The sequence below is a fragment of the Saimiri boliviensis genome, chromosome 6 (assembly GCF_048565385.1).
Source record: "Saimiri boliviensis isolate mSaiBol1 chromosome 6, mSaiBol1.pri, whole genome shotgun sequence".
Taxonomy (NCBI): Eukaryota; Metazoa; Chordata; class Mammalia; order Primates; family Cebidae; genus Saimiri; species Saimiri boliviensis.
Window position 1 is genome coordinate 111,837,693 of NC_133454.1, and position 27,600 is coordinate 111,865,292.

Here is a 27,600-nt window from a genome sequence, read left to right on the forward strand (position 1 = left end):
ACTTCCGAGAGCTAAGAGAAAGAAAGTTGGGCCCAGTGTAAGAGGGAAGAGATGTAAGATGAATGATGAGGAGAGATCTATTCACTTGAAAATTGATAGTGAACTCCAGGATCACTTTCCAGGAGAAAGTTATTAAAGCCACAATAGTGCTTTCTCCATCCTTTGTCAAATCATTGCAGAAATAGGTGATGCCAATACACTATATTGGGATACACAGACAAGGCTGTGGCACACTAGATGTGACTCATCCTGAGGCCTCACTACTGATGAGTGAGGATTAGATCTTTACATGCTCATTATCCATTCATAGCATCCCAGTCAGAAAGCTCTGTTTAAAAGAAACACTGTGTCAGAATGTGAAGATCTTAGGATCATCTTGTCACTTCAGGCTTTATTGCTGAGAAAACTGAGGTGCACAGAGGTTAAGTTACTTCTCTGGGATGTTAAATGTACATTGAATATAACCCTTAAAGGCACACCATAGCAAGTTCTTGGGAGTGAAAGGCTAGACCATGTAGGATAGCCCTTTTTCCAGCGTCTGTGACTTGAGCACACAGACATTTGGACCGAATACTGCATCTAATTATTTATTTAATTGGAAGAAAACAGAGGGGTTATTTGCGTATTTATATGGGTCATATTTCCTGTTGGAAGGCTTTGGTAAATGTTCCATTCTCTCTCCAGCCCTGAAATCAGGAGCTAGGAATGATCTCTGGTCCTGCGTGTTTCTGACTTGTTTGACAAGCTCTAGTGAGCTACCAGATGTGGAAATTCTTTTCAGCCAGGGATAATTTATTTATCTGTTTATGTATTTTACTAGGAAAGTATCTATTGAGTTCTTGATACTCATTTGTGAGGGACTCCTAGGGAAACAGTAGCAGTGTATAGTGTTACTTGAATGTTTGATTTTTTTTCACCCAAGTCTGTCTGTTTTTATTTCAGATCTGAGAGCTGGGAAATAAAAAGCAACTTATTCCTCCTCCCCTCCCCCACCTTTCAGAGAGACAGTTTAAAACATGTGGCAGAAACTGAGCCATGGAGACTTGGCTGAATGTATGAATCTGTGAATTTATTTTTCCTTTCATTCTTTGATCCTCATTTCGAGCCATAAAAATTATTAGTAGCACTAAAGTATTGAGCCTTTTCACCTGAGAGATGCGAAATGCTCTTGGCTAAAAATATTCATTATAAAGTCAGGTTATGAATTCCTATTCTTGTGAAAATAGGCATTCGCTAAGAGCAACTGTGTGTTGTTAGGCACATAAAATACTGACGCTGTCCCTTTTACAACCTGGGTATCCCGTAGGTGGTAGCATTGGTAAAACCTCTGGAGTGCTAATACATTGTGAGAATTTGTTTGTGTTACTTTGTTCACAACTTCCCAAGGTAGTAGCAAGTAAATACTCTCAAAGAACCATGGAAGACTGCAAAATAGCATGGAATGGCCCAGTTTTTTTTTTTTTTTTTTTTTTTTTTTTTTTTTTTTATGAGAACATAAAACCAGCTTCGAGTGGGATTTCCTGATGCAGTAAGCACCAAGAAGAAAGGCACCAAAGGAGAATGAGCTTGATGTGTGTGGTAGCACAGGGGAGCCATCAGCAGATTAATGTGGCAGAGTGGGAATTTTGTTGTGGTGAGCAGTGGAAGCCAGGCTGCTTAGGTTAATAGAGGGCCAGCGGATGCGCAGGCTAAGAGGTCAACTGAAAAGTTTAAAGTGACAGGCAGAAAAGAGATGTTACAGGTTTGTAGAGAAGTATATGGTAAAAGCTGTGAGATCACAGGATGACTTAGAGGTTACAGAGACTGGAGATTGTGGTAGTGGACAAATCTATAGACTTAGTGTTTGAATGAATTGAAGAACGAAGGAGAAGGGAAAGGCCAGCTCAGATTTAATTAGTGATGAGGGGCCTTTGCTAATGGAGAATTCCAGAGCTGAAAGGCTGTATAACATTTATATTTTAAACAGAATTAGTAAAACTCATGGCTATCTATATGTGTATCCAGGAGAGTAGGAGAGATTACAGAATGCAATTCTAAATAAACAAGCCCACTTTTTCTCTTCTGACTACAACAACTGAAAAACAGGAATGACACATCCTAGAATTAGACTTCATAACCTCTTTTAAAAACTAGTAGATGACTGGGCTCAGTGACTCATTTCTATAATTCCAACACTTTGGGAGCCCAAAGTGGGAGGATGGTTTGAGGCCAGAAGTCCAAGACCAGCCTGAACAACATAGTGAGACCTCATCTCTACTGAAAATTTAAAAAGAAAATAAAATAATCAAGTGTGGTGGCACTCACCTGTAGTCCCAGCTACTCAAGAGGCTGAGATGGGAGACTTGCTTGAGTCTGGGAGTTTGAGGCTGCAGTGAGTTGAGATCATGCCACTGCACTTCAGCCTGGGCAACAAAGTGAGACCCTGTCTCAAAAAAAAAAAAAAAAAAAAAATGTAAAGCAAGTCTTGGACATGCTTCTCATAGGCTTGTGCTTATGATCCTTTGGGTAAGAAATTAACTGCTTACCTCCGTAGATTTATACCCCAGAATCCTAAATGTGAAAATGTGCCTTGGTCTGTTGGGAATCCAGAAGGGCCTCTGCAGGATTTCTCTTTATGGTGCATGGAACCTCCTGTCTCATCTTGCCATAAATGGGCTCTAGGAAAGGCTCACCCTTTGAGTTCATCTTGGGCACGGAGAAACTCGGTTCTTACTTACACAGCTGAGACTAACAGAAAAGGGGCATCCCTAACGGAGGAACCAAAAAACAAGGCACATACCTGTAGTACATCCACTTCCAGTAAATATACTTATTGGAAGTATTGTAGCTTTCAGTGGGAACCCCCACCTTAGATTTTCATTTTCATTCCTTGACCTCTTGTGTCATTCAGATCGTTGAGCCTTAATCTGACCTAGCGATGACTGGGAAGATTGGGAATTCGTCTTTCTTTCTGTTTTCTGGGTGGTGGCCTGTATCCAGAGTGCACTTTGGATCTAGCCTGGGAGGCAGCTTGCGCAGCTGCTGGTGTGCTGCCGGCGCTGGAATTCACAGTGAGCCAGACCTGTTTTTGGCGTGCGTGAAGTCAAACCTTGCCAGAGCTATACTGGATCCGCTTTCGTGCTAGTTCTGACATTAAAGCTTTATAGTGTAACTAGGACCAGTTTGCCAAAGTTGAGCTTTTATTTAGAAAACTATAAATTTCTTAGGCCTGTGGTGTGCCTCAGGCCTTTAAGTGGATGGCTGTGAGCTCTCTTTGAGCTTTTGTATATATTTGAGTAAGAGACACTTCCTCCGAGACCTTTCCTTAGCCTGGCCATAATATCAACACAGTATCAAAAAGAACATCTCTCTGTCTATTACCTCCATTTTTCGCTTTTGGGAAGTACCTGAAGGGTTGCCGTTATAGAGACTGTTGTCTTTAGAAGAGAATGGGCCAAACAGCTCATTTCTGTGAGTGTTCCCACCTGTCAGGTACAGTTAGAGCTTCCCAAAAGAGACAAATGGAAGACCGTGGTCAGAGATGAGTTAGTGTTTCTTAGAGGATCATATCCCTGCAGTATTTTTCACATTGCTTCAGGCTCCCTGTTTTTGAGCCTGTAAGAGAACTAAATAATCTGTTAGGCCTGTCCTATCTCCAGCTTGCATTGATTTACGCCCCCAAGACTCATAGGGACTTGGAGGGAAAATAGTTCATGTGTGCTGAGACTACAGCAAGTGCTGCTGAAAGAAGATCCCAAGTCGTGGGCCAGAAGCCCAGGGAGGTGCTGAGGGAAGCCTTAGTGAAGTCTGACCTCTCAGAGCTTTTCTAAGGCACCCAGTTCCCATTGGCGAACAAGTCAAACAAATGTTAAGGGAAGGAAATCAAATATGTATGCTGAACATTGAAATAACATCTGATCGTTGAAAAAAGCACCCAGTTGGGAATTACAAGAGAGTGGCACTTTTTTCTTCCCCACTGAGCAAATTAAAACGGCTCGTTTAGAATTTGTTTACATAGCCGTTAGTGAAACATCCAGTGTAGGACCAACAGCCTCTCTGCCCCACAGAGGAGGGCGCAGACTGCCTGCTGGCACATCTGCCCATCTGAGGGTCTCTCCTCCTTGAAGACCCCCATCTCAAATAAGGCCATTGCATTGGCTTTAGTATGTTTTCCATTTTGTGGCCAAGCAGCCCTGGTGAGGAAAGAGCCCTGCAGACCTTTCCATAGCCAGCACTGTGTGTTCCGCTCCCTTGCCTCACCTCAGGATCTTTCCTGTCAGCAGCACTGTGGAGGCCACCTGGTTTTGTATCTCTGCCTTGAGAACTAGTGCTCATAATATAGGATCGTTATTTTAAAGAGGTGTTGGTACATTTGATGGTTTCAAGAATATGTACTTTCCCTCCCCCTGTTCCAAAGGAGATATCTGCAATGATATTACAACCCTGAAAGGATCCATATGTTTGAGGGTTATTGTTCCAAAAGCTGCCTGCTGTCTCATTGGGATTGATTACAGGGGAGCTTTGGCTGCTTCAGGAATTCAGAGCTTCAGGGTTTGGCTTATGGTTTGGGGATGTGGGGAATTTGTCTTCACGGACTGCTTATCTGCCTTAATTGTGATAGAGATGCTCCAAGGAGATGTGTGGGCAGGGCTGGGCCCAGGGCCAGGGGAACCCAGAGCAGCCCCAGGCCTGAACTCCCCAGTTCACTCAAGAGGGCAGTGCATGTAGCTTTTGGAGGAAAGCTCTGTCATTTCTCCTGAATATGAAGCTGCACCCATTCATTGCAAAATTATACAACTGCCTGCAAAATTGTGAGTTTCGGGCAGTGGTTGGTGATTGCTGTTACATTAAACAATAGTGATTCCACATTTGGGGAGAATAAAAAGAAAGAAAACTTGAAGGATCAGAGTCGTCCCAGACCTTAGAAATGTCGCAGCTTGAATCAAGTAGAAAGCAAGATGAACTAATCAGTGTGATATTTACAGCTCATCTCTCAGGTCATATTTATTTCTTGGTGCGTGAAAATTGGTGCCTAGGGTTCACATTAATCATGATTGCAATATATTTGCTACTGTCTGTTGGCTGGCTTAGATCAAGAGTTGGCAGCCATTACTAGTAATATGTCTAGGTTCGCAACCAGTCTTTGGGCTGAAGATTTGAGGGGTTGGGTGGAGGTCATGACCACATGTTGATACTCTGTGCTTGGAGAGGGAAGGCAGAGACTGTCTTCTCACAACCAGAGCCACTAAATACATCCACAGCAGAGATGTGGGCTTGATTGAAAGCCTCTTCTCCAGTGTAGTCCATTCAGGCAAGAATTGTGTCTCCCTTGTTTATTACTGTATGCCTAAATGCTTGACACATAGTAGATGCTCAATAAATATTTGTTGAATTTGATGTGTTTGGACATTGAATTTATCTATACTCCCTGTCAGTAGAATTGTAAGGGGTTGTTCAAAGTATAATGATTCCAAATTCCATATTCAGTGGAAAAGTTCTGGTCTTCTCCTTGCTGACTTTTTCCAACAAATGGTGCTGAAAGATTGGACATCCATGGCAAAAATTTAACCTTGGCCTGGACCTCACACTTTATACAAAAATTAATTGAAAGTAAATCAGACTTAAATGTAAAACGTAAAACCATAAAAATTTGGGAGAACAGGAGAAGGTCTTCAGACTCTAGGGCTAGGCAAGAGTTCTTAGATCTGACACCAAAAGCATGATGCATAAAAGGAAAAATTGACCAATTAGATCTCATCAAAATTTAAAACTTTTTCTCTGTCAGAGACCTTGTGAAGAGGATGAAAAGACAAGCTATAGACTCGGAGATAGTATTTACAAACCACATATCCAGCAAAGGGCTAAACGTCTGGGATATGTTTTTTAAAAACTCTCAAAACTCAACAGTTAAAAAAAAAAAAATCCAGTTAGAAAATGGGCAAAGACTATGAACAGACTTTGCACTGAAGAAGATATACAGGTGGCAAATAAAATGTTCAGCATCATTAACCATTATGGAAATGCAAAATAAAATTGCAATGAGATATCATTACACACCTGTAAGAATGGCTAAAGTTAACCAAAAAATGCAAGCAACAGCATATGCCAGTGAGGATACAGAAAAACTGGATCACCCATACATTGTTTTTGGAAATGGAAAATGAATGGTACAGCCGCTCTGAAAAATAGTTTTGGTAGTTTCTTATAAAATTAAACATGCAACTGCTATAGGACTCAGCAATTACACATTTGGGAATTTATCCCAGAGGAATGATAATTTATGCTCACATGAAAACCTATATGTGAATGTTTGTAGCAACTTCATTTGTAATTGCCAAAACTTCAGGCATACCATGGAATACCATCCAGCAATGGAAAGGAGCAAACCACTGATACACACGACAGCTTGGATGATTCTCCAGGGAATTGTGCCAAGTGAAAAAAGCCAATCCAAAAAGGTTACATACTGTATGATTCCATTTATATAGCCTCCTTGAAAGGATGACATTATAGAAATGGAGGACAGATGGGTACTTGCCGGGGGTCAGGGATAGGGAGGGACACAGTTGTGTCTTGAAAGTTCAACAGGAGGGACCGTTGGTGCTATGGAAATGCACTGTACCTTGATTCTATCAATGTCAATATCATGTTGTGATGTCATACTATAGTTTTGCAAGATGTTGGGGGAAACTGGGTAAAGCGTGTACAGACTCTGCATTATTTCTTACAACTGGATGTGAATCTATAATTATCTCAAACTAAAATGTTTAATTTATAAAATATTGGAAACTTAGTAAGTATCTGTGAGTCAGATGCGTAAATGAATTAATAAAATAAGAACACTCAAATCTCTCCATATTTGAACTTGTATGACTTTAGCTTCCTGTTGGATTGCCTTTCTAGAACTTAATATCAGAATTAAGATTTTAAAGATAGATATAGTATATCTGGAGATATACCTATGTCTATATGCTTATTAGATATATGTATATGTATATTAGATGTATGTTTATATTTATATATTTAATAATGTTGAGGGCTGTTATGATATTTTGGACTTTAGTTTTGCCTTTTATTATAAGCGACCCCAAATCATTTTTTGGAAATAGATGGGATATAAATAAATAAGTAACCTGAAAATTCTCCACCAAGAGATTATGGGATTTAAGGACACATATAGGGCACTAGGATGAATTAATGCATTAAATAATTATTTGGGAAGCAGATTTATGCTTTGAAGTCAGCCAGGATTACCGAGTTTGTGGTCAATGCCATTTCCTACCTTTGCATGATAAAAAGAAAACAAAGAGGATTGGCCAGTTACGCGATAGTGTCCCTGACTGTAAGTGATGGAAGTCACCAGGGCAACTACTTGAAGTAAGGAGAGTTTATTTCCTCCTTGGTGGACAGAGCTAATATCTTTGATCCCTGGTCATTTAAAATTGAGTCTCACCAAAATCAGCTTGAAGCTTTGAAGGCTCAATAATGGTTATTTATAAGAAACTGGTCTCTGTTTCCACTGGTTGTGCAGAATTTAAAGAGAATCATCGTTTGTCTTGTGCTGACTATTCTCCTTTTAACTTCATTAAACAATCTCCTGAGATTAGACTTAGAAATAGTATGACCCACACTGGAGTTGAGGTTATGGAAATAAAAGTGATTTCATCTTTACTGGGTCTTAGGGAGCACAAAATTAGAACACCCACGACCTGATCCTGACCCATCTCTTCCTCCTCCTCCCATCCCCTCAAACTCACATCTCTCCTTCCCTTCTTATTATCTCCCAAGAGATTCATTGCCTCATGAAAAATAGTAGTTGGGGTTAATATTTCATTTGGCTGCTTTTTGCTTGTGTTTTCTTCTCTGCCCCAGAGCCTCACAGATTACGAGGTTCCAGTAGGCCCTCAGATGTTGGATGTGGAGTCTCACTAGTGTGCCGCACAGCTGACGGGAGTTCTTTGTTTTAATGGTGTGAGCATATGGCTTTCTTTGCTAAATGAAAACCACATACACAAAGAGCCTGTAGCTCTTAGAAATGAGGACTGATGGGAGCAAAGGGTTTTGTCATGTTCCTTACTTCCTCTCCCTACCTGGTTCTATTCTAAGCGTGGTCATTCAGCAGGCACCTGTGACTCTTTTCATATCTGCCACTGGCAGAGCCGAAGAACACTGACCCTGAGTGTAATTTTAGACACCATAATCTGACTACTTTGTGTTCAGAGGAGGAGAGGGGCTTGGGGACAGTAAGGTGCTTTTTAGAATTAGTATGGCAGGAATCCAGATGACTTCATGAATAAAGAATTGGACTGGGAGTTAGGGCCAATCTAGGATTGACCTAGCACTGTAACCTTGGGAGAACCACGTCTCTCCAGGTCTTCAGTTTTCTCATCTGTGCAGTGAGGGAACTGGACCAAGTTATCTCGGCCTTCTATATGACCTCTGAGGTCTCAGGTCTCCGAGATACCTTGGACAGTAGTTGTCAGCTCCAACTGCCAAAGTGGGAGTCTTCTTCTTATCCACAGAAGGCTCATGGTTATGCCGTCTGGTGAGCTGGTACAGATACAAGGATGAGGCACATGTTTAAAGCTGCTTTCTTTGGTAGTCTCTTCTTAGTAGTGGTAATTATTGAAAGATTTAATGGCACAGACTTTTCTGTCAAGTATGGCCAAACCCAGTCTGTCTCTGCCATCATCATGGCCCCTGGCCTTAAAAAGGAACTTGGAAAGAATGGAAATCAGGTGCCCTAGCACCAGTGTACGAACCTCTACCCAGACTGGGGCAAATGGGAATGCTGGCCAAACCCCAGAAGCCTGCCCATGTGATTGGTTTTCTTGCTTGTCTTATTTTAAGCAAGCTCCTGCCTGGGGTTGGGACGGTCTCTCAGGCAGACTAAAGTGATCTCAAAGGTAAATCTTAATCCATAACGCAGTTTGTCCATGTGTTTGTCAAAATTAGTTAGCGTCAGGGAACTCTACATGACAACTTCTGAGCTCCTTGGCTCTAGATGGCTAGTATCAGCTTTGAATTGTGTCCCAGGAGTGAACTAAGGCTCTTTGACTTTTTGCAAAGCACCTCCTTGACAAAAACTGCCAACTACCAATGTAGTTAAAAGCACAAGCCGAAAATGAATCTAGTCAGTCCTTCATTCCACTTCATTTCAGGAAATTCCAAAACTAAAAGGTGAGCTTTGTTCCCAGAGGGCTGAGAGTGAATCCTATAACTGGCTCCTCTGTGGAAACCAGCTCTGAATTGGAGGCCAGCCAGCTGCCCCTTCCCCATCTGGGCAGCATGCAAGGCGAAGCCTGAAGGGAAAAAGGGCCGCTGATTCAAAGATGCTTTTGCATATTGGGTTCCTTGCGCTCTGCCTTGGCTGACCCAGGAATGTGACAACAAGGTTTAAGCTGCTTCATAGAGTTCTGTTGCACTTTGGTGGTTAAGGATTGACCAAACTCAGGTGGTATGTGCAAGGAAGGAAGTGAAGCCATTCCCAGATGGACGCACCTTGGATCCATATACTGCACCTCCACTCCATTTCCCTCACTGCTTCTTAGTCTGTCTCTCGCTTCTGAGTCCTGATATATTCCTGGCGCAGTAGCAATATCCCTGTGGAACTGTGCCTTTGACAGTGTGATGACTGTAGAAGCCACTTCAGAGAGTCGCTTTTCTCCTAGTGCTGACCCGTGATTTCATAATTGAACATCCCAGATGGGCACCACCTGTTGTTACACCTTCCCCCCTCTCCCCCCGGTCTGTTTCCTGAATCTGACTGCGGTTAGCACACACCCTGAGTTGAAAATGCACTCTCTAAGCTGGCTTAGAATGTAGTGCATTATCCTCTTTTTAGGACCATTTATTGGGTACTTAGATGCGTATGGCATTTTAAACAAAGTTAGATAATGCAGCCCGTGCTGTTTAGAAACGTACAACTTGAAACAGATCACAGTTGGTGGGTTAGTTCCCTGGGAACAGGTCATTGAGGAGGAAGATACAAGATTTGAGCCGTTAAAGGACATTGGAAGTCACTTAATCCAACCCCTCATTATATAGATGGCAAATGAAAGCAAGATACCTTGAATAGGTCAGTTACACAGCTCACCCATGGCAGAGCCTCCTGGACATACTTTAACCATGTGCCTCTGGTACACTTTCTATAGGGTGTGAGACTCAGACTGGGCTGCCTCCTGTGGGCTTTTCTACAAAGGTAGATGATCTTTGTTTGATCCTATCTATAGTAATAAAATGCGACAGAAGACCTTAGGAAGCTCAAGAAAGAACTTGGAAAACGGCCGAGTAAGCACAGCTGAGACGCTAGAGAGCAGAACATTTCCATAATCAGGTAAGAGTGTTTAGGACCAAGATTATAAAAGTTAGAATGGCAAGAAACAGTTGGAGGATGTTTTCACATTGTTACAATCCCCATTTGACTAGTGGTGTGGGGTAGCCACAGATGGAAGGACTATCCAAATTGTTGCTAAGTCTTTAATCTAGGCATAGAGTTTATTCCAACAGAGATAGGCTTCTGTCTCCAAAGATATGTGCAATTTAAAATCGACAAGCACACTATGTATATGGAGGATTTCAACAGTATAGACAATTTACTATGGACTTTGTGATTTGAGTATAACCGTGGAAGCACTGTTACTAGAACTCCAGGGATAGTCTGTGGAGTTTCAAATGCCCACGCCACAATATATAAAGGCATCTGGGAGGAATGACAAAAGGCTGACCCAGAGCATTTCCCTGACCTAAAAAGAAAAAAGCTGAATTAGAGTAGGGGTGGGTAGCCGTGAAGAGACAGGGTAGAGTTTGCGCTCTTGCTCGTCTGGCTGGGAAAATGCTTTATTGTATACATAATCGACTTCGTACTACACTAGGGCTCAATTAGAGAGGGCCCATCCCATTCTGTTTCACTCCGTTTTGATCCTGTAGTCAGCTGCGGAGTTATAGATGAAGTGACAAGGATGGTATCTTGATTGTATCCAGCTGCTTGGAATCACTCAAGGGCTGAGAGGCCCTGCATGAGGAACAGCGCTCACTAAAGGCTCCGAAGCAACCTGAAATTCAGGACACCTCTGATACCTTTTAGAGCAGCATAGTTCACCATCTGACTCACTGTCACCAAATTAAGTCCCTGAGAGAAATCTGATAAGTGACTTCAGCCAACAGTAAGAGGACCGAAATCTTAATAGCATTGGACTCGACAACTGAGCCAATAATAATAATGTTGTTATTATGGCTGCAGAAGAGGGGCTTGTAAAGAAGAATCCCTAGGGAAAGCAATCTGAACTTTCTTTGCATGGATTAGAGAGCTCTGTTGACTCAAAGTAAGCAAGAGGGGAAAAGCAACTTCCGTCTTCAGCAGAAGTGCCAAGCGAATTGGATGTCCCCTCCCCATACCCTGCTCCCTTCTTTCACCTTGGTATCTCTGGTGTTTAGTTATGTGTGCTTGGGGCCCTTCAGAAATCTCTTTAACTCTGTGAATCAGTGGTCATGGCATTGACGTGACTTGAACAGGCAGGTGCTTGGTGCTGAGAAAAGGCAGCCGGCAGCACATTTCATGGCATCTGCCCAGGCCCACAAAACAAACAGAAGTTATGGCTCACATACTATGTTGCTGCTCTGGGCTCTATAAAACTGTAATAGTATCGTATTATTTTAATCTGCTGAAATACAGACTCTGAAGTAGAGAGAACACAGCAGCAGTGTTACATATCTGCGAAAATGTTTGACATGGATTCATTTGTCTGCAGCTATTATGACGATGCCTGTGGTCGATGAGCTCTGTTGATTACGACATGGTGCTAATGAGGCCAAGGTTGTGGGTTTGAGAGCCCTGTTAGGCGAGCTGGTTTCACACAAATGAAAGCTCTTTTCATGATTCCAGACCACGCCCAAGACCTGGGTCAGACATTCCATTAAAAGCATGGAGATGGTCACAGGGAGAACTGGACAAGACAAACCAGTGTCTTGGCAAAAATGCCCCTTGACCTGCTTCAGGAAAAGCAGGTCACAACATGTGCTTTAGTGAGGAATTGGGACTGTGATCTTCACACACCGTGGATATCATGTTATTTTTCATGGTAACTGCTGGTCAGTACTGCTGCAGACTTCTTTCCTGAATTAAGGGGTATACTGGCTCTGGTCATGAAGAAAAGGATTTTTGGTTCCTTTCATTCTTGGCTTTTTAGTCACTGCGATTCTGCCCATTTGTGCGTTAGACAACTGCGTGGAATGTTGTTGTGTGCCTGGCACTGTCCTTTGTCCTTAGTATACCACACTGTACAAAACAGTCTCTGTCCACCTTGAGTTTAAATTTTGTAAGAGGAAAATACCTAATGACTAACCAAGATAACAGTGCAATCGAAAGTTTGATGGGGTTGGAGTGTGTGGCAAGGAGTGGCTGATTGGGGGTGCTGTTTACCTCAGCAAGGAAGGTTCGAGAAGCCCTCTCAAAGTAGTCGACATTTAAACAGGGACCTGACGGATGAGAAGGACTCAAGCCTTTGAAAGAGCTAGAACACTCCAGCAGAAGTAACAGAAAGAGCAGAGGGCTCGAGGTCTAGTGGTGGCTGAAGAACAGAAGGGTCTCTGGAGTGTGAGGGGACATGGTGAGAGAAGAGCGAAGAGGGACGGGCCCTCTGTGACGTGTGAAGGAGTTCAGATGGTATTCTCAGTGCAGTAGGAAGCCATTTTCTGTTTTGTTTTGAAGGCGGGACCTTTCTTTAAATATTTTGGGAGTGATGTTACAGATTGAATTGTTGAAGTCCTGATCCTCAGTACGTACCTCAAAATGTGACTTTATTTGGAAATCAGGTATTTTTAGAGGTTAATCAAGTTAAACTGTGGTCAGGGTAAACCCTAATTCATGGACTGATGTCCTTATCAAAAGGGGAAATTTAGACACAGAGATAGACTTGCAGAGAGGGAAGATGGCCTACGGAAGATGGCCTTGTGAAGATGGAGGGTTACAGCGAGGCATCTATAAGCCGAGCAATGCCAGAGATTGACAGCCAGCCACCAGAAGCTGGGAAGAGGCAAGGACAAATTGTCCGACATGTTTTAGTGGTTGCATGACCCTAACAACCCCTTGTTTTCAGATTTCTGACCTCTAGAACTTAAAACTAATTTCTGATCTAAGTCCCACAGTTTGTAGTTCTTTGTTAACAGCAACCCTAGGAAACTTAAAATGGCAGAGGGTCCTAACACACTGGCTTTGCCCCAGGGAATGGCATGAAGTGTCTTTTCTGGACTCAGCAACACTCGTGTGTTGGGGAAGCCTCTATTTGCTCTGGCATATGATCATATGATCTTTATATATATTTAGGAAAATTGATGATGAAAATAACTCTATTAAAATAGATATCAAATAAGATAGAAGGCACTGGTTGAATTCCCCTGTGCAGAATACCCTAATATTCTTTTAGGAATGATCCTTTCAGGGATGCTGTGCAAATGATGCTTGGGAAGGGCAAGAGTGGCAGGAAGGCGACAAGTTAGAAGGCTAGCACAGTAACCTTGGTGAGTGATGGTGGTGATTTGGGCTAGAGGGAATGGCACTAGAGGTGATAAGAGATAGAACTAGAGCCAGCAGGACTCACTCATTGATTGAACATGAGGAGAGGAGGGAATAAAGGCTGAGTCTTAGCTTTTGGGTTTGAGCAATTGGCCGGATGATTTATTGAGATGGAGAAGATTGGGAGAATGACTTGTCTGGGGATATGGAATCAAGAGTTATGTTTTGGCCATGTTAGGTTTGCTTATCCAGTTGGAGATACTAACTAAGTGGTTGGCTACCTTAGGAACGTTCGGGACTAAACATAAATTTAGAGGTCACCAGATTATTGATGGTATTTAAAGTAATTGAAGCTAGACGAGATTACTTAAAGAAAGAGAGTTTGAAGAGGTAGATAGGGCCTAGGACTGAATTCTCAGGAACTCCATTATTTAGAAGTCTGGTGATGGTTGAGGAATTATCAACAGAGTCTGAGAAGAGGCATCAAGACCAGCCAGCAAATTGTCACACTCATTCATGGTATGGATCTTTTCAAAGTCAAACTAAATTACACAGAAATACATGGGAGAAGGTATTGGAAGTTCCTTATCCCCAGTATACCCAATTCTGCTTAATCCAACAAAACGCCGTGTAAGGACCTTTCCAGATATGGAAATCAGTATTTGTTTTCATTGTGTTACAGATTACAGAATCAGACAGCCCTTCAATCCTTTAGGCTTCCAATAGGTCATAAGAATGGGTGTATGTTCAAGAGAAATAGATGTGTTTTTTCATTGGTTTTTTTTTTTTTTTTTTTTAAAGAAATGGAGACTTTAAGTTTTTACCATAATCATCAATTTAATACAAATCAAGGCAGTTGAGTTGCAGGGTTCCATTTATCCTTCATTTTGTGAATTCATTAAGAATGGAACCTATTTCATTAATCATGTGTTAAGAGATTGCCTACTTTGGCCCAACTCAGTAAGCTGTTACCGCCACATTACTTGAAATTCCCAAGCACATACAGGAAGATTGGGAGGAAGTCAGAATCAGCATCTGTCTTTGACTATTGGCAGAATAACTCACACCTGTTTGTTGGAACATCTCTAGAAGCCCATTATGACCTTAAGTTATAATTTTTTGAATCTAGGAAGTCTGTTGATACCTGTTTGGATAACTCAGCACCGATTGATTGCGGTCCAAACTGGGGCTTGATTGTTATTGTGCGTCTGTTCTTAGGTCTGGCGGGAATTTCCTGACCGGTTGGTGGGTTATCCGGGTCGTCTGCATCTCTGGGATCATGAGATGAATAAGTGGAAGTATGAGTCCGAGTGGACAAATGAAGTGTCCATGGTACTCACCGGGGCAGCTTTTTATCACAAGGTAAGAGGGCACAGTCTTGGGGCAAGTTGACAAAACTGAGAGAATGATACACATTTTATCTGATCCAATTTAGTTTTTCATACCTGCTGAGAGGGCTTACAAAAGCCATATTGTATGACAGTGTTTTACAAATAAAGCTATCCTTTTTCTAATTATAAAAGTAGTGCACACGCAGAGCAGAAAATACGAAAATACGTAAAATAGAATAAAGAAAAGTTGCTTGTAATTCTGTCACTTAGAGATAACCATTTTATCTTTTAGAGGCTACTTCCAGCTTGCCATTTATTTATTTACTTAATTGTACTTATACACAGACAGTTGTAAATATTCTCATTAGCCTGCTTTCTTCATCTATTGTATTCTGAGGCTTTTCTCATGTCATTAACATTTGTTCATAAACTATTACTTCTTAGCATAGTTAAGATACCATTATATTAATGTTTTAGAAGTCATATATAACTATTTTACTATCTCGGATATTTCTTTCTAAATTTCTGCTATTTTCGATAATGCTTAATATCTGATGTTAGTGATTGATGTATATTTTCATAACTGTTTGTACTCATGACCATTGTGATAGATTCCTAGAAATAGAATTATTTTATCAAAGGGAATGAATATTTTGAGTTTTTTAAAGGTATATGTACATACATGTACATATACATATATACAACATGTACATATATATGTTGTGAATATTCTAAACATATATATGTTGTCTGTGTATATGTGTGTGTGTATGTGTCTGTTGGTTTCAGTATTGTTTCTGTGAGTTTACACTCCCACCAGCAAAATATAAAGCTGTTTTACAAGCCATTTCTTGCATGAAATATGTTTAATAGAAAAGAAATTAGCAATTTTAATAAAAAAAAGAATTTTGTTGTTTTAACTTTGATTACTAGTAAGATTGAAATTCCTTTTGTGTATTTATTAGTCTTTTGTACTTCCTCTCTTCTGGGAATCATCACTTCATGGTTTTGTCTCTTTTTATTAGGGAGAGATTGGGGAATATGCATTTGATTTTAGAATATTCAGTTCAATGGTAGGATGCTCCCTGGGAGTTTATGGCTCAATTAAACAATAATAACTTGTCTGTTGTCAGCAGTAGCATGAGGAACTGATGTCAGGAGAAAGGACTGTTCAGCTCAACACAGTTCATTTAATTTAGCTGAATTCATATTGATTGTGTGTTGTTAGCTCAGCGTTGCTGCCCTCAGTTTTCAGGTCTCTAGATCCAGGAATGATTTTTTTTTTTTTTTTAATTTTGCAACAAGCAAATGAAAAAACAAAAACTGAGGTTTACGATTCATGGGATTTAGGGTAGTAGACTATGTATGCTTTTTTTTTTGACCCATTAATTTCTACACTATTTCATATATATGGTAGTTTTAGAATGGCCTCATTTTTCTTCTACTTTAAAAAGCACACACTTTGGAAGAAGAATGACCATATTGAACATGCTTGGTCACTTCACCAAAGGCATTCTAATACTTTCTTTTACTCTTCCTATTAATACCGCCCTGTGCTTAATCTTATGAGAAAAATCTTGTCCCCATGCCTTGGCTATGCTACCCCTTATTTATCAGCCAAAGGGAACTGCGATTTTTAAATATTTCTTCTTTCTGTCTCACTTGACAGTATTTTAATTACCTGTATACTTACAAAATGCCTGGGGATATCAAGAACTGGGTAGATGCCCATATGAACTGTGAAGATATTGCCATGAACTTCCTGGTGGCCAACGTCACGGGAAAAGCAGTTATCAAGGTAGGAGGCTCTGCTACTCACTTGCTTTGTGATCTTGGGCAAATATCTATTATCTGAGCCTAAGAAGTTTTTGTAACTATAAATTAAGTATAGGACTAGATAAACTTTAAGCTCTGTTTTAGTTTAAGTTTCTATGATTGATGCGGTCACACTGGGAAATCAAAGCTAGGCTTTCACAATTTAAACACGTTTTCTTTTTTTATAGTTTCTTTAGTTGCAGTTTTTAACCTTCAGTATCAGAGATAAAAGCTATGATAAGTCAATCTGTAAATCAAAAACTTAAGTATATTCTCAAAGCTGATTTGGAATCTAGTTCTTTTAGTTAAAGGATGTAGTTTAAATTTTTCTTAAGGTAGCTTTTTAAAAATATATAGATGTTGAGAAAATAGTACACCTTATATAGTTATGTAATTGTAGTTATTCTAAACACAACGAATTTAATTGTTTTAAAATATCAATTACCAGTTTTTAAAAGTACCTTTCCCATAGCATATTAAAAGCTGAGAATACACAAAGATCCTATGGGAGGTCTTTCTATCTGTATAAGAAGCCTATTTATTCCTCAAATTTAGACATTGCGCAGATAAGGTCCCTAGATATGTAGAGAAGGTACACTTCTTTATATGAGTAGAATCATCTTGGTCTTTTTTCCTTCTAGATTAGAATTTCATGTGTGCAAATGGGCAATGCCAGGTTCCCTAGGAATCTGCCTAAAAAGCCAAATTCCTAGGGGAGCTTATGCTGGAAGCATAGTATGGCATTGCCCACTGATTCCTCATGCTGTCAATTAATGAGAGAAGCCAGATTAAACCAAAGTGAATAGGGAAAGAGGAAAAATCACTCTCCGTGCTCACCAAACTTGCCCCAGTCCATACCCTGTCCCCTAGCTCTCTAAATAACTCAGTGAACAGCTGACCACAAAAACAATTAAATAATATAAATTGTGAGAGTTGTTTTTAAGGGACTCCTCCCACCATCCCTAAATTTGCTTTTTTTTTTTTTGAGACAGAGTCTCATTCTGTCACCCAGGCTGGAGTGCAATGGTGTGATCTCGACTCATTGCAACCTCTGCCTCCTGGGTTCAAGCAATTATCCTGCCTCAACTTCCTGAGTAGCTGGGATTACAGGCGCCCACCACCATGCCCAGCTAATTTTTTTTACTTTTAGTAGAGATGGGGTTTTGCCATGTTGGCCAAGCTGGTCTTGAACTCCTGACCTCAGGTGATCTACCCACCTTGGCTTCCCAGAGTGCTGGGATTACAGGCATGAGCCACCAGGCCCGGCCCCCAAATTTGCTTTTTAATATGCGTCAACATGTTTTTACCTGTGTCTGCCCACTCTGGACAGTAATGCCCAGTGTCTCAATGCTTCTTCGCCTGGACTTAGTTATCTAGCTTTCTTTCCCTCCCATCTCTTCACTGTTTATTTATCTTCACTAGGTTGGGATAGCAGCTTCCCCTGAGTTTGCTAGAAAGATCGCTAGAAGTTTAAGGTTTGAGAGGGCAGAGGGGGATCAGGGAAAAAGATTCAGAGTATGAGGGACTATTACAATTTTTTTCTTGACTCGAGGGAATTGCAAAATAACCTGGCATCTTCAAGAGTGTGGTGCTGCTCATAGCATTTGCCATTAGCTGGAAAGAGGAGAAAGAGCGCCTGTTGGAACTAAGGTTACGGTGAAAGTTATGGGAAGCTGTATTTCATCGCCCTTATGGCTACAAGAACAAATGGTGTTTATACAAGGACCTTGGCAGTGAGAAAACAGTCATTAAACAGGAATTAAGGAGCTTGTCATCACCACTTCTTTCCAGTTACAGAAGGCAAAAGCCCTCCAAGCCTTTTTTATTGGGCCCTTGTGAGTTCTACTGTTGGCTGAGCCAGACAGAGTTGAATGGAGGAACGGCGAGGTGTGTGTGTGTGTGCGCACGCACATGCAACATCTCAGCTTACAACACCGAGGAATGCAATGTGGTGTCACAAGCATGATTTTAATGTCCTTGACACTGAAAGCCAGGTATGTTTTTGTCTCCCTCTGGCAGGTAACCCCAAGAAAGAAATTCAAGTGTCCTGAGTGCACAGCCATAGATGGGCTTTCTCTAGACCAAACACACATGGTGGAGAGGTAAGTGAGCCTCCAACCAAAAGTGTGCCTTAGTCTCTGATCTCCATTTCCTGCCTTAGGCCTGTTTATGGGACTTTGTTGGAGATATAAGGACAGCAGCTGGTAGCCATAGTCACCTTCTTGTGCTGTGGGAATTGGGTTAGTTCAAGCCCAGGTCACCCAAAGAATTAATTTGGAATGCTACTCACTCAATTTGTAATGGCTGGAAGGGTCTTAAAAATATAGCTGGCCTTAAACTCCAGAAGACAGATTTTCCATGTGGACTAAGCAGTTAACCATCTACAGTCATTTGAGTGGAAGCTAGTTAATTCCAAGGAAATACTGGATTATTTTTCAGGGTAATAGCTCCATGTTGTAGTAAAAGCTTGATTAGAAAGAATTAAACCAACCCCCCCCCCCCGAGACAAATTACCTTTGCTGACACTGTGGAAATGCCTGCCAAGAACAGGATCGAAAGCAAAGCCCTTATGTTACAGACAGAGGGGCAAGACAGCTCTGAAATACTCTCTTTATTTCAATTCAAGTCAGTTACTCAACCAGCACACCTTTGTGTGGAATGTAATCCTAGGCCTTGTAGGTAAGTGTAAAAGGAGTGGGAGATGTGTGTCTGTGTCTTCCCCTAACACTATACTAGCCCTAATAGTTCTCACTTGTACCCCCAAAGTCCCCAAGCTTTAAAGTGCCTGAATTAGACCGAATACTTTCAGAAGGCAGTTCTCTATACAAGACAGCAAGCTCTGACATCCCAGTAGCACTTGTCAGGGGACCAAAATGCACTCAGATAATGATATAGCAGCCTTTTGCAATATCTAGTTCAGATTTCACAGATCTCATATGCCTCTGCTTGCAGAATTCATGTCTGAAATCTATCAGCTATATTAAAATTCTTCAAGCCTAGAGAATTTCGGTGTGTATGTACAGAGTTGGCCTGGATTCTATGTTTTACTCCTTTTTACCCTCTAAGTAATCTTTTTATCTTCTTCATGCATAAACATTACCCAAATGACATGACCTTTACTAGCTGCTGATGTGAAATAATATACTATCACTGGCATCATAAGTATTTCACAGTTAAGGGTAGCGACATTCACTGTCATAGCTCCTTTGGAAGAGACCCAGTTGGACTTCTACTAGAGTACATGAAATTGTTATTTAAACCTACCCCATTGTCTACATTTGGGGAAGATTCATAACAGCAAGCTAAGTGGTTATTATTTGGGCTGAGTTAAAATGGTGAGCATATATGGCCCAGGAAAGGAAGTATAGGGAGAAAAGTTGACCTGATCATGGCCTTGAACTTCATGCTGAGGCTAAACAACTCCTCTAGCACAACTGATATCTTAACAAATGTAAAGAGGTTTAAAATGCAGTGAGGACTGGGTGTGATGGCTCATGCCTGTAATCCCAGCACTTTGGGAGGCCAAGGCGGGTGGATCACCTGAGGTCAGGAGTTCAAGACCAGCCTGACCAACATGGTGAAACCCCGTCTCTACTAAAAAAAAAAAAAAAAAAAAAGAAAACTACAAAATTAGCTGGGCCTGGTGGTACACACCTATAATCCCAGCTACTTGGGAGGCTGAGGCAGGAGAGTTACTTGAACCCAGGAGGCAGAGGTTGCAGTGAGCTGAGATCATGCCATTGCACTCCATCCTGGGCAACAAGAGCGAAACTCTGTCTTAAAAAAAAAAAAAAAAAATTCAGTGGGGGAGATTTAAGTTAAATATAATTATTATTAAATAATGATGTGAATAACTAAGCTATGGAGTGAGTAACTAAGGGAGATATAGAGGCTTTCTCTTTGGAAGATTTTTTTTTTTTTAAGAGACAAGATCTTGCTCTGTTGTGCAGTTATATAGTCATGGCTCACTGCAACCTGGAACTCCTAGGCTCAAGTGATCCTCTCATCTCAGCCTCCTCATCTGGTACTACAGGTGCATGCCACCATGCTAACTGGTTCTTAAATTTTTTGTAGAGACAGGGTCTTGCCATGTTACTCAGGCTGGTCTTGAACTCCTGGCCTCAAGGAATCCTCTCACCTAGGGCTCCCAAAGTGCTGGGATTACAGGCATGATAGGTTATGTTGTGATATGTAGGATATATAGTTAGGAGGAGATGCTGATGAAGGGAGGGATTGGAGTGAACCGTTGGACTTTAACAGTATCAAGGACCTTAACAGTGTTACATATACATGTAACAATGCTATTTGTGATGAGTCCTCTGAGAGAGGCTCGAAGGGAAGGGCTATAATTGATCAGGTGAAACAGAAGTAACTTTTTGCTAGGATCATTATTAAGAATAACTTCCTAAAAGAGGTGACACTTGAAGTGATCCTTCAAAAATCACTAGGATCCCAATCAGTAAAGCCCTGGGCCAGAAGCGGAGAGTCTCGGCAGTGGAAACTGGATGGTTTGTTAAGGGTGCCTGATCAGCAAGTTCAAGGTTTATTTGGCAAGCAGTAAGAAGCCCAATTTGGCTAGAGCTTAGAATGCTAGCCTATTAGTGCTGGACTCCAAAGGGCTTTGAATCCCCAAATAAGGAGCTAGAATTGTTTCCTTCGGGCTCTGGTAAGCTGTAGAATTTTTGAACATGAGACTAGCTGGATCCAAGTATTGCTTTGAGATTAATTTGGAAGTAATGCACAGGATGGAATGAAGAGTGAAGAGATTGGAGAAAAGGCCAGTTAGAAGAGCCTTTAACGAAGCTGCATGTGGAAAGGAAGGAACAAATTAAATTACAAGCGATTTTTTTTCCCAAAGGAAGATGTACCTAAACTTGGTTTCCAACTGAATAGATGCAGGGAGGGTATGGAAAAGGAATTAACAAAGATGTCTTTAAGATTTTGAGTAAAGAGGGGTGGTAGAAATACCTTTAGCAGTGTAAGTAACAGGTTTAGGAGGAGATACTGATAAGCGGGGAGATTAGAGTGAACTGCTGGACCTCAACAATGTCATTAATGGGGACAGGAGACGATGTTAATCAGGGTGAATTTGGAGAATAATAAGATAAGTGATTTGGGGGTCTTGCCTTCTGTATATACTACTTTTTTTTTTTTTTGGAAGACCGGAGTTTTATTATTACTGAAATCAGTCTCTGTATATATTTTTATATATGCATATCAAGATATAGATATGTGGAACTAGAATTTCAGAAAGAAGTTTTAAAAAAAAGTTGAGCCCAGTGATCCCTCAGTATCTACAGGGGATTTGTTCCAGGACCTCTGAAGGATACCAGAATCCACACATGCTCAAGTCCCTTAATCAAATGGCCTAGGATTTGCATATAACCTTCGCATATCCTTCTTTATAGTTTAAATCATCTCTAGATTACTTAGAATCCCTAATACAACATAAATGCTATGTAAATAGTTGTTATATGGCATTGTTTAGGGAATAATGACATGAAAAAAAAAGTCTGTACATGTTTAGTATAGATACAGTTTTTTTCCAAATGTCTTTGATCCAAGGTTGGTTTAATCTACAATATGGAACCCTTGGATGTAAATGGCTAACTGTATGTGGCAGTCATTTGTCCAGAGAAAACCGTTAACTAAAGAAAAGCAAAGGCAGAATCTTGAAAAATTCTGACATTTAGGAGACACAAAGAGTAACAAAACAGAGAGGCAACCAGTGGAAAGGCCAGGAGAGAACCAGGATATACAGTGCTCAGAAGCACGGAAGGAACAAGGAACAGGCAGGCTGGAAAAGGCCTCTGAATTCAGTGGTTGTTGGTATCTTACAAAAATAATAGCCTAGTGTGCTGGTGGGCGCCTGTAGTCCCAGCTACTCGGGAGGCCAAGGCAGGGGTATCAGTTGAGCTTAGGAGTTCAAGGCAGTACCACCCCACAGTTGCACCTGTGTGAATAGCCACTGCACTCCTGCCTGGGCAACACAGCAAGATCCCCATCTATAAAAAATCATAATAATAATGTCATAGAGTATGAAGCCAAAGGGTTATAGAGTATGAGTCACTGGTGAGAAAGTAGAGTTAGTGAATGTAAACTACCCTTTCGAGAAATTTAACAGAGAATAGAAGGAAACAAATCTGGAAATAGTAACTGGGAACAAAACTATGTGTATTAAAAATTGAGTCACTGAATTATTAAAGGAGGCATTTAGATTGGGAGGGGAGAAGACATGAGTTAAGCCATCTTGGGTAAAGAGCTGGTGTTAAAACTATAGAATCCATCCTTCCTTTCTCTTCCTTTCCCCTGTCTTTGGCTGGTCTTCTCTCCTCAAACAGGCCTCCTGCCTTGGCCACCTAAGTAGCTGGAATTATAGGTATGAGCCTCCATACCCAGCTGTTTTATTTTTAATAATCTTTGCAGAATATACATTTTATGCAAAACAATGAAAGCAGTTAACCACTTTACAAGTGTGTGACCTTGTGTTGGGTTTTGTGGTTCAGTAGCTCATGTATTTCTATATTTGGGGGTCTGGGATCAGAAATCTCAGTTGCGTAGGAGAGTAGATTCCATTACTACCCAGCTTCTGTTTCCACCATCCGCTGTTAGTTCTTTAAGAACCAGAAGCATGTGGAGCTGTTCATTTTGACAAGTATCTTCGCCAAGGTTAGGGCAATGTGACAGGCAAACAGTACTGATTTAAGAAAAAGAACATAGAATTTTGAATTAGGCCAATCTTTATTCAGATGACGAGTTTGCCACACTTATTAGCTGTCTGACCTAAGGAAATTGACTTTACCTTATCCAAACTTCAATCTGTTCATCTCCTAACATAGAGTTATTAATATCTGTTAAATTACAGTGTCCCTTCATAGGTTCAACAAATATTTATTGAGCATCTTTGTCCCCACGCTGTTATGTGTGGGAATAAATGAAGTAGTGATACGTGAAAGCCTGTAGCACAGGGCCTGGGAATGTTCATTTCCTTCCCCATTTCCCCAGCATCAGTCCTAAAGACTGCTGATCACTTTAAGTAATGGTATGCGTTTGAAAGGAAAATAGAAAACTATGAGTTCTTTCTTCCCCAGACACTTTGATCACTTCAGAGATAGTCATTGGCAGTTCTTGGTGTGTTTGTACTTGATTGGAACACCAGCACAGGAGAACAGTTACTGACATGGTAGCCGGACCCCTGACAGAACACTCATGTGAGTCACCGGCAACCAGCCAAACTCCTGTCTCTCCTAACCTGCTCTCCGACCTAGACCCTCTGTGTGGAAGGAAAGTAGGAAGCATTGTTCCTACCTGGCAGGAGAGTTAAGGATCTTGACCATTCCAGGAGGCCCACTGCTTCTCGAGTGTGGGGCTGTGTGAAGGAGAAACAAGTACTCACTAGACCTGGGTTAGCCAGGGGCAGCAGTCAACAAATCAAGCTGGCCTGAGCCCCAGTGGCTTCTTGCCTATGACCCATTCCTGTTGGCAGATCTAGTTACAGAGGAGACATTGTCCTCAATACTCTCCACAGGGCCATGGGGCCATTATCCTCTGCCAAGAACCAGGATTCTTCTTTAATACATACTTGCTAGTACCTACACTGGGCATGGCTGGGCTTTGCGGGCCAGAGTCTGCATGGATAACCAGAAATGAAAAGAGTCTGTACATGTTTACAGGCAGAACAACAGTCAAAAGTAAAACCTTGGAGAGATTTGATTTTATCTGTCATTGCTTTGAGCCTATAATTGGAAGAGGGAAGTTAGGGTCCCATGCTTGGTCCACCTCATTTTGTTAAAGTTCATCCATCTTGTCCCAGTCTTCCTTCAACTTGGAACCAGGAACACCACCTCCTGAGTCTCCAAAGACTTCCAGCAGGAGGGAAGCTCAGTCACTGTCATGTAATGATAGAGTGTAATCCAAAGAGCAGGCTCTGTTGCCAGTGCAAACCTGAATTTAAAACCCAGTTCCACCACATTCTACCTCTGGGTTCTTGGGCCAGTTACTTAACCTTTCTGAACCTTAATTTCTTAACCCATAACATGAGGCTGCTATAAACCCAATAGTTGGGCGAGGGGGGTGATGAGTGTGAGGGAGGATTACTTTAAGGAATTCATGAGATATGTATGTAAATTATATGGCACATAGCAGTTGTGAATTTCCAGTTCCCCTTTATTGGACCCTAGAATTATGTTAGTAAGTACATTTGTATCATCTAATTAAGACTTTAGCCTCAGAAGCCAGAATGCCTGCTTTGGCTCTAGCTTTTTCTAGTTATTTGACCTTTGAACATGTTATTTAGCCTCTCTGTATCTCAGTCTTCCCATTATAAAATGGGAATAATAGTCCTACCCCATAAGGTTGTCATAAGGATTAAGTGCATTGTTAATGCATAGAAAGCAATTTTAACACACTTTGAACATATAGTAAACGATAGTGGTTGATTTGTGGTATTGGTGGGTACAATGATATTATGAGTTAAAAGCTCAAAATAATGACAGATTTTTTTTAGAAATGTAATGACCAAGAGAGAAGATAATGGCGGTCTTCTTAATTAACTGCTTTCTTGCTAAAGCTCAAAGCACTTGAACAAAAACTTGATGAAAATACTTGGAAACAATGCTTGCAGTATCTCTGGGACCTCTCTGGTCTGCGTCTTGACATCCAGCTCCTGCTTGGTGAAAGGTTCCGCCTCCAGTTAGAGTGTGTTCTTTTTGTGGCGCTCTCAGGTGTCCTGGGCCTGACTGAGGCGAGAGTGTTGACCTTTCTGAAATCCATCCTTGAGATCCTCTTGACTTCAAAAGCAGCTTTTCCAGGCTTGTTTTCCCCCTGGCCTGGTGCTGAAGCATCCTCGTTACCCAGCTGTCACACTCAGTTGGCCTGATTGACCACAACCATTCCTGAACACATGCCTGACCTGCTCACCTCTGAGAAGCCTGGCTTTGGGGGTGGAGTGGAGGTAGGGAACCGGCCTCTCCCCTCCTCTAGTGGTGCTGTGCTGTACTGGCACTGAAGGAGTTATTGCTAACAGTTCTGACATGGCAGTGACAAAAATGATGAAAATGATGAAGGCTGTCCTATGTGAACTTCAGCTTTCACGGAAGAGCTTGTGCACACTAACATAATTCCCAGAGATTGCCACTTACAGGACCTCCGAAACGTCAGGTGAATGAATGGAGTGTTTATTGTTGGAAATCTGGCCCCGTCACCGTTTTTTGCCTTTCATCAGTTTATGAGCAAGATCTCTCCTCTGCCTTTTAAACGGCAATAAACTGAAGTTCAGATCCAAATAGTTTTTTTTTCTTTCCACCCTTTGCCTTCTCTTAGCTGGCATAGATGGGGTTAAGAATTGTTGGCAGCTAATCCACCTTGGTTTGAGGCCCTCTCACACTGAGCTGGAGGAATGATTGGAATTTGAGGGGGAGGGGAAAAGATATTCTGACCTTTGCAGGCCCGTGGCCTCCAAGCAGCATCTCCTGTTCACATTCTCCCACCGAACTAATAGTCCAAGCACCCCCAGTTCACCTCTTTCAGCCTTTTTCAGAACCTGGGAGGAGACTGTGGCTACTTGAGGTTTTTTGGTTGATGTTGAACATTACATATTTTGCTGTTGTCTCTCAGCCTCCTGAACATTTTCTCTTTTCTCCCTGCCCCCATCCTTCTCATTCTGCTCAAACCCCTCCCTAAAACCTACAGGTCAGAGTGCATCAACAAGTTTGCTTCGGTCTTCGGGACCATGCCTCTCAAGGTGGTGGAACACCGAGCTGACCCTGTCCTGTACAAAGACGACTTTCCTGAAAAACTGAAGAGCTTCCCCAACATTGGCAGCTTATGAAACGTGCCACTGGTGGAGGTGTGAATGGGAGGCTGGGGTAGGAAGAGAACAAGGCCTGCCAGCACTCCGATGTCAGAGTAGTGGGTTAAGAGTGGAAGGTTGACCTACTTGGATCTCAGCATATACCCACCTAACCCACTTTCTCAAGAACAGAAACCTAGAGGGAATATCCAAGCACCTCGAGCTATGCAACCTCTGTTCTTGTATTTTGTATGATCTCCGATGGGTTATTCTAAAAAATGCCAAGTGGAAGCCTTTGTGGCATGCTCCAGGTTTAAATCCAGCTGAAGCTCCCTTTGTTTTCAGTTCCTGTATAACAATCTAGAAGGAAACTTCACAGGCTATAAGACTGCCGGAGAAGAGAAACCTGTCAGCCCATTGTAGGTCTGGGGATTCATGTAAAAGGTGCCTGGACGTCACTTTCAGTGACTTACATCAGTGAGTTCTTTGGAGGAACAGCCAAGCCCAGAATTTGGTGCAAAACGCAGGCATCTTGGTGGGATTTGCTAAATGCCTTGGGACCTGGAGTGCCGGGACTGTTCACAGGAAGAGCACCAGCCGCTGAGTCAGGCTCCTGTCAGTTCCATGAACTGTTCCTCTTTGGTTTGGTTTTTTGATATAATTAAAATCATTTTTTATTCCTTTTTCTACTGTGTCTTATACACCGATTCCTGATAGTCCAGGGAACCCCCTTTCTCCTTTGGTATATTTAACTCTGCCTTTGGCCTAACAACAGTCATCAGCCCATGTCTGGGAACATACTCCAGGAGAAATGTCTGTTACCCTGTGCACCAAACATAAGAGGTCCCAAATCGTAAACATTTTAAGAGCAGATGACTCAAAAACCTCCAGAGAAATCTTTTTGCTTCCTGATTAGATCCAGTCAATGTTTTATAGGTATTGTCAGAGCAAAACAGAGGGTCTGTACTAGCCCTACGAGGAGTTGCTCTAGCTGGTACCTGTAAAAGTTGTGGGAATTGTGACCCCCACCCCAAGGGGTGCCAGAATTTCTCTCATTCTTTTGGTATAAACTTAACATTAGCCAGGGTGGTTCTGGCTAACGTTAAATGCTGCTGTACAACTGCTTTGCAACAGTTGCCGGTATATTTAAATCATTAGATTTCAGCATTTAC

At 41.6% G+C, this 27,600-nt stretch overlaps 1 protein-coding gene across 2 annotated transcripts in view; it reads left to right on the forward strand.

Annotated features, from left to right (window-relative positions):
* Positions 1-27,113, forward strand: part of EXT2 (exostosin glycosyltransferase 2) — a 153,592-nt gene extending 126,479 nt beyond the window's left edge. Inside the window, exons 11-15 of one of the 2 annotated variants that reach the window (XM_074401340.1) lie at positions 14,711-14,854; positions 16,493-16,621; positions 18,658-18,740; positions 23,730-23,849; positions 26,329-26,416. In XM_074401340.1, coding sequence (XP_074257441.1) covers positions 14,711-14,854; positions 16,493-16,621; positions 18,658-18,740; positions 23,730-23,817 — 444 coding nt within the window. In that variant the 3' untranslated portion in view covers positions 23,818-23,849; positions 26,329-26,416. Of the gene's footprint in view, positions 1-14,710; positions 14,855-16,492; positions 16,622-18,657; positions 18,741-23,729; positions 23,850-26,328 lie in introns of both variants that reach the window. The other variant, XM_039470887.2, reaches the window with a different exon arrangement.
* The last annotated feature ends 487 nt before the right edge of the window (positions 27,114-27,600 follow it).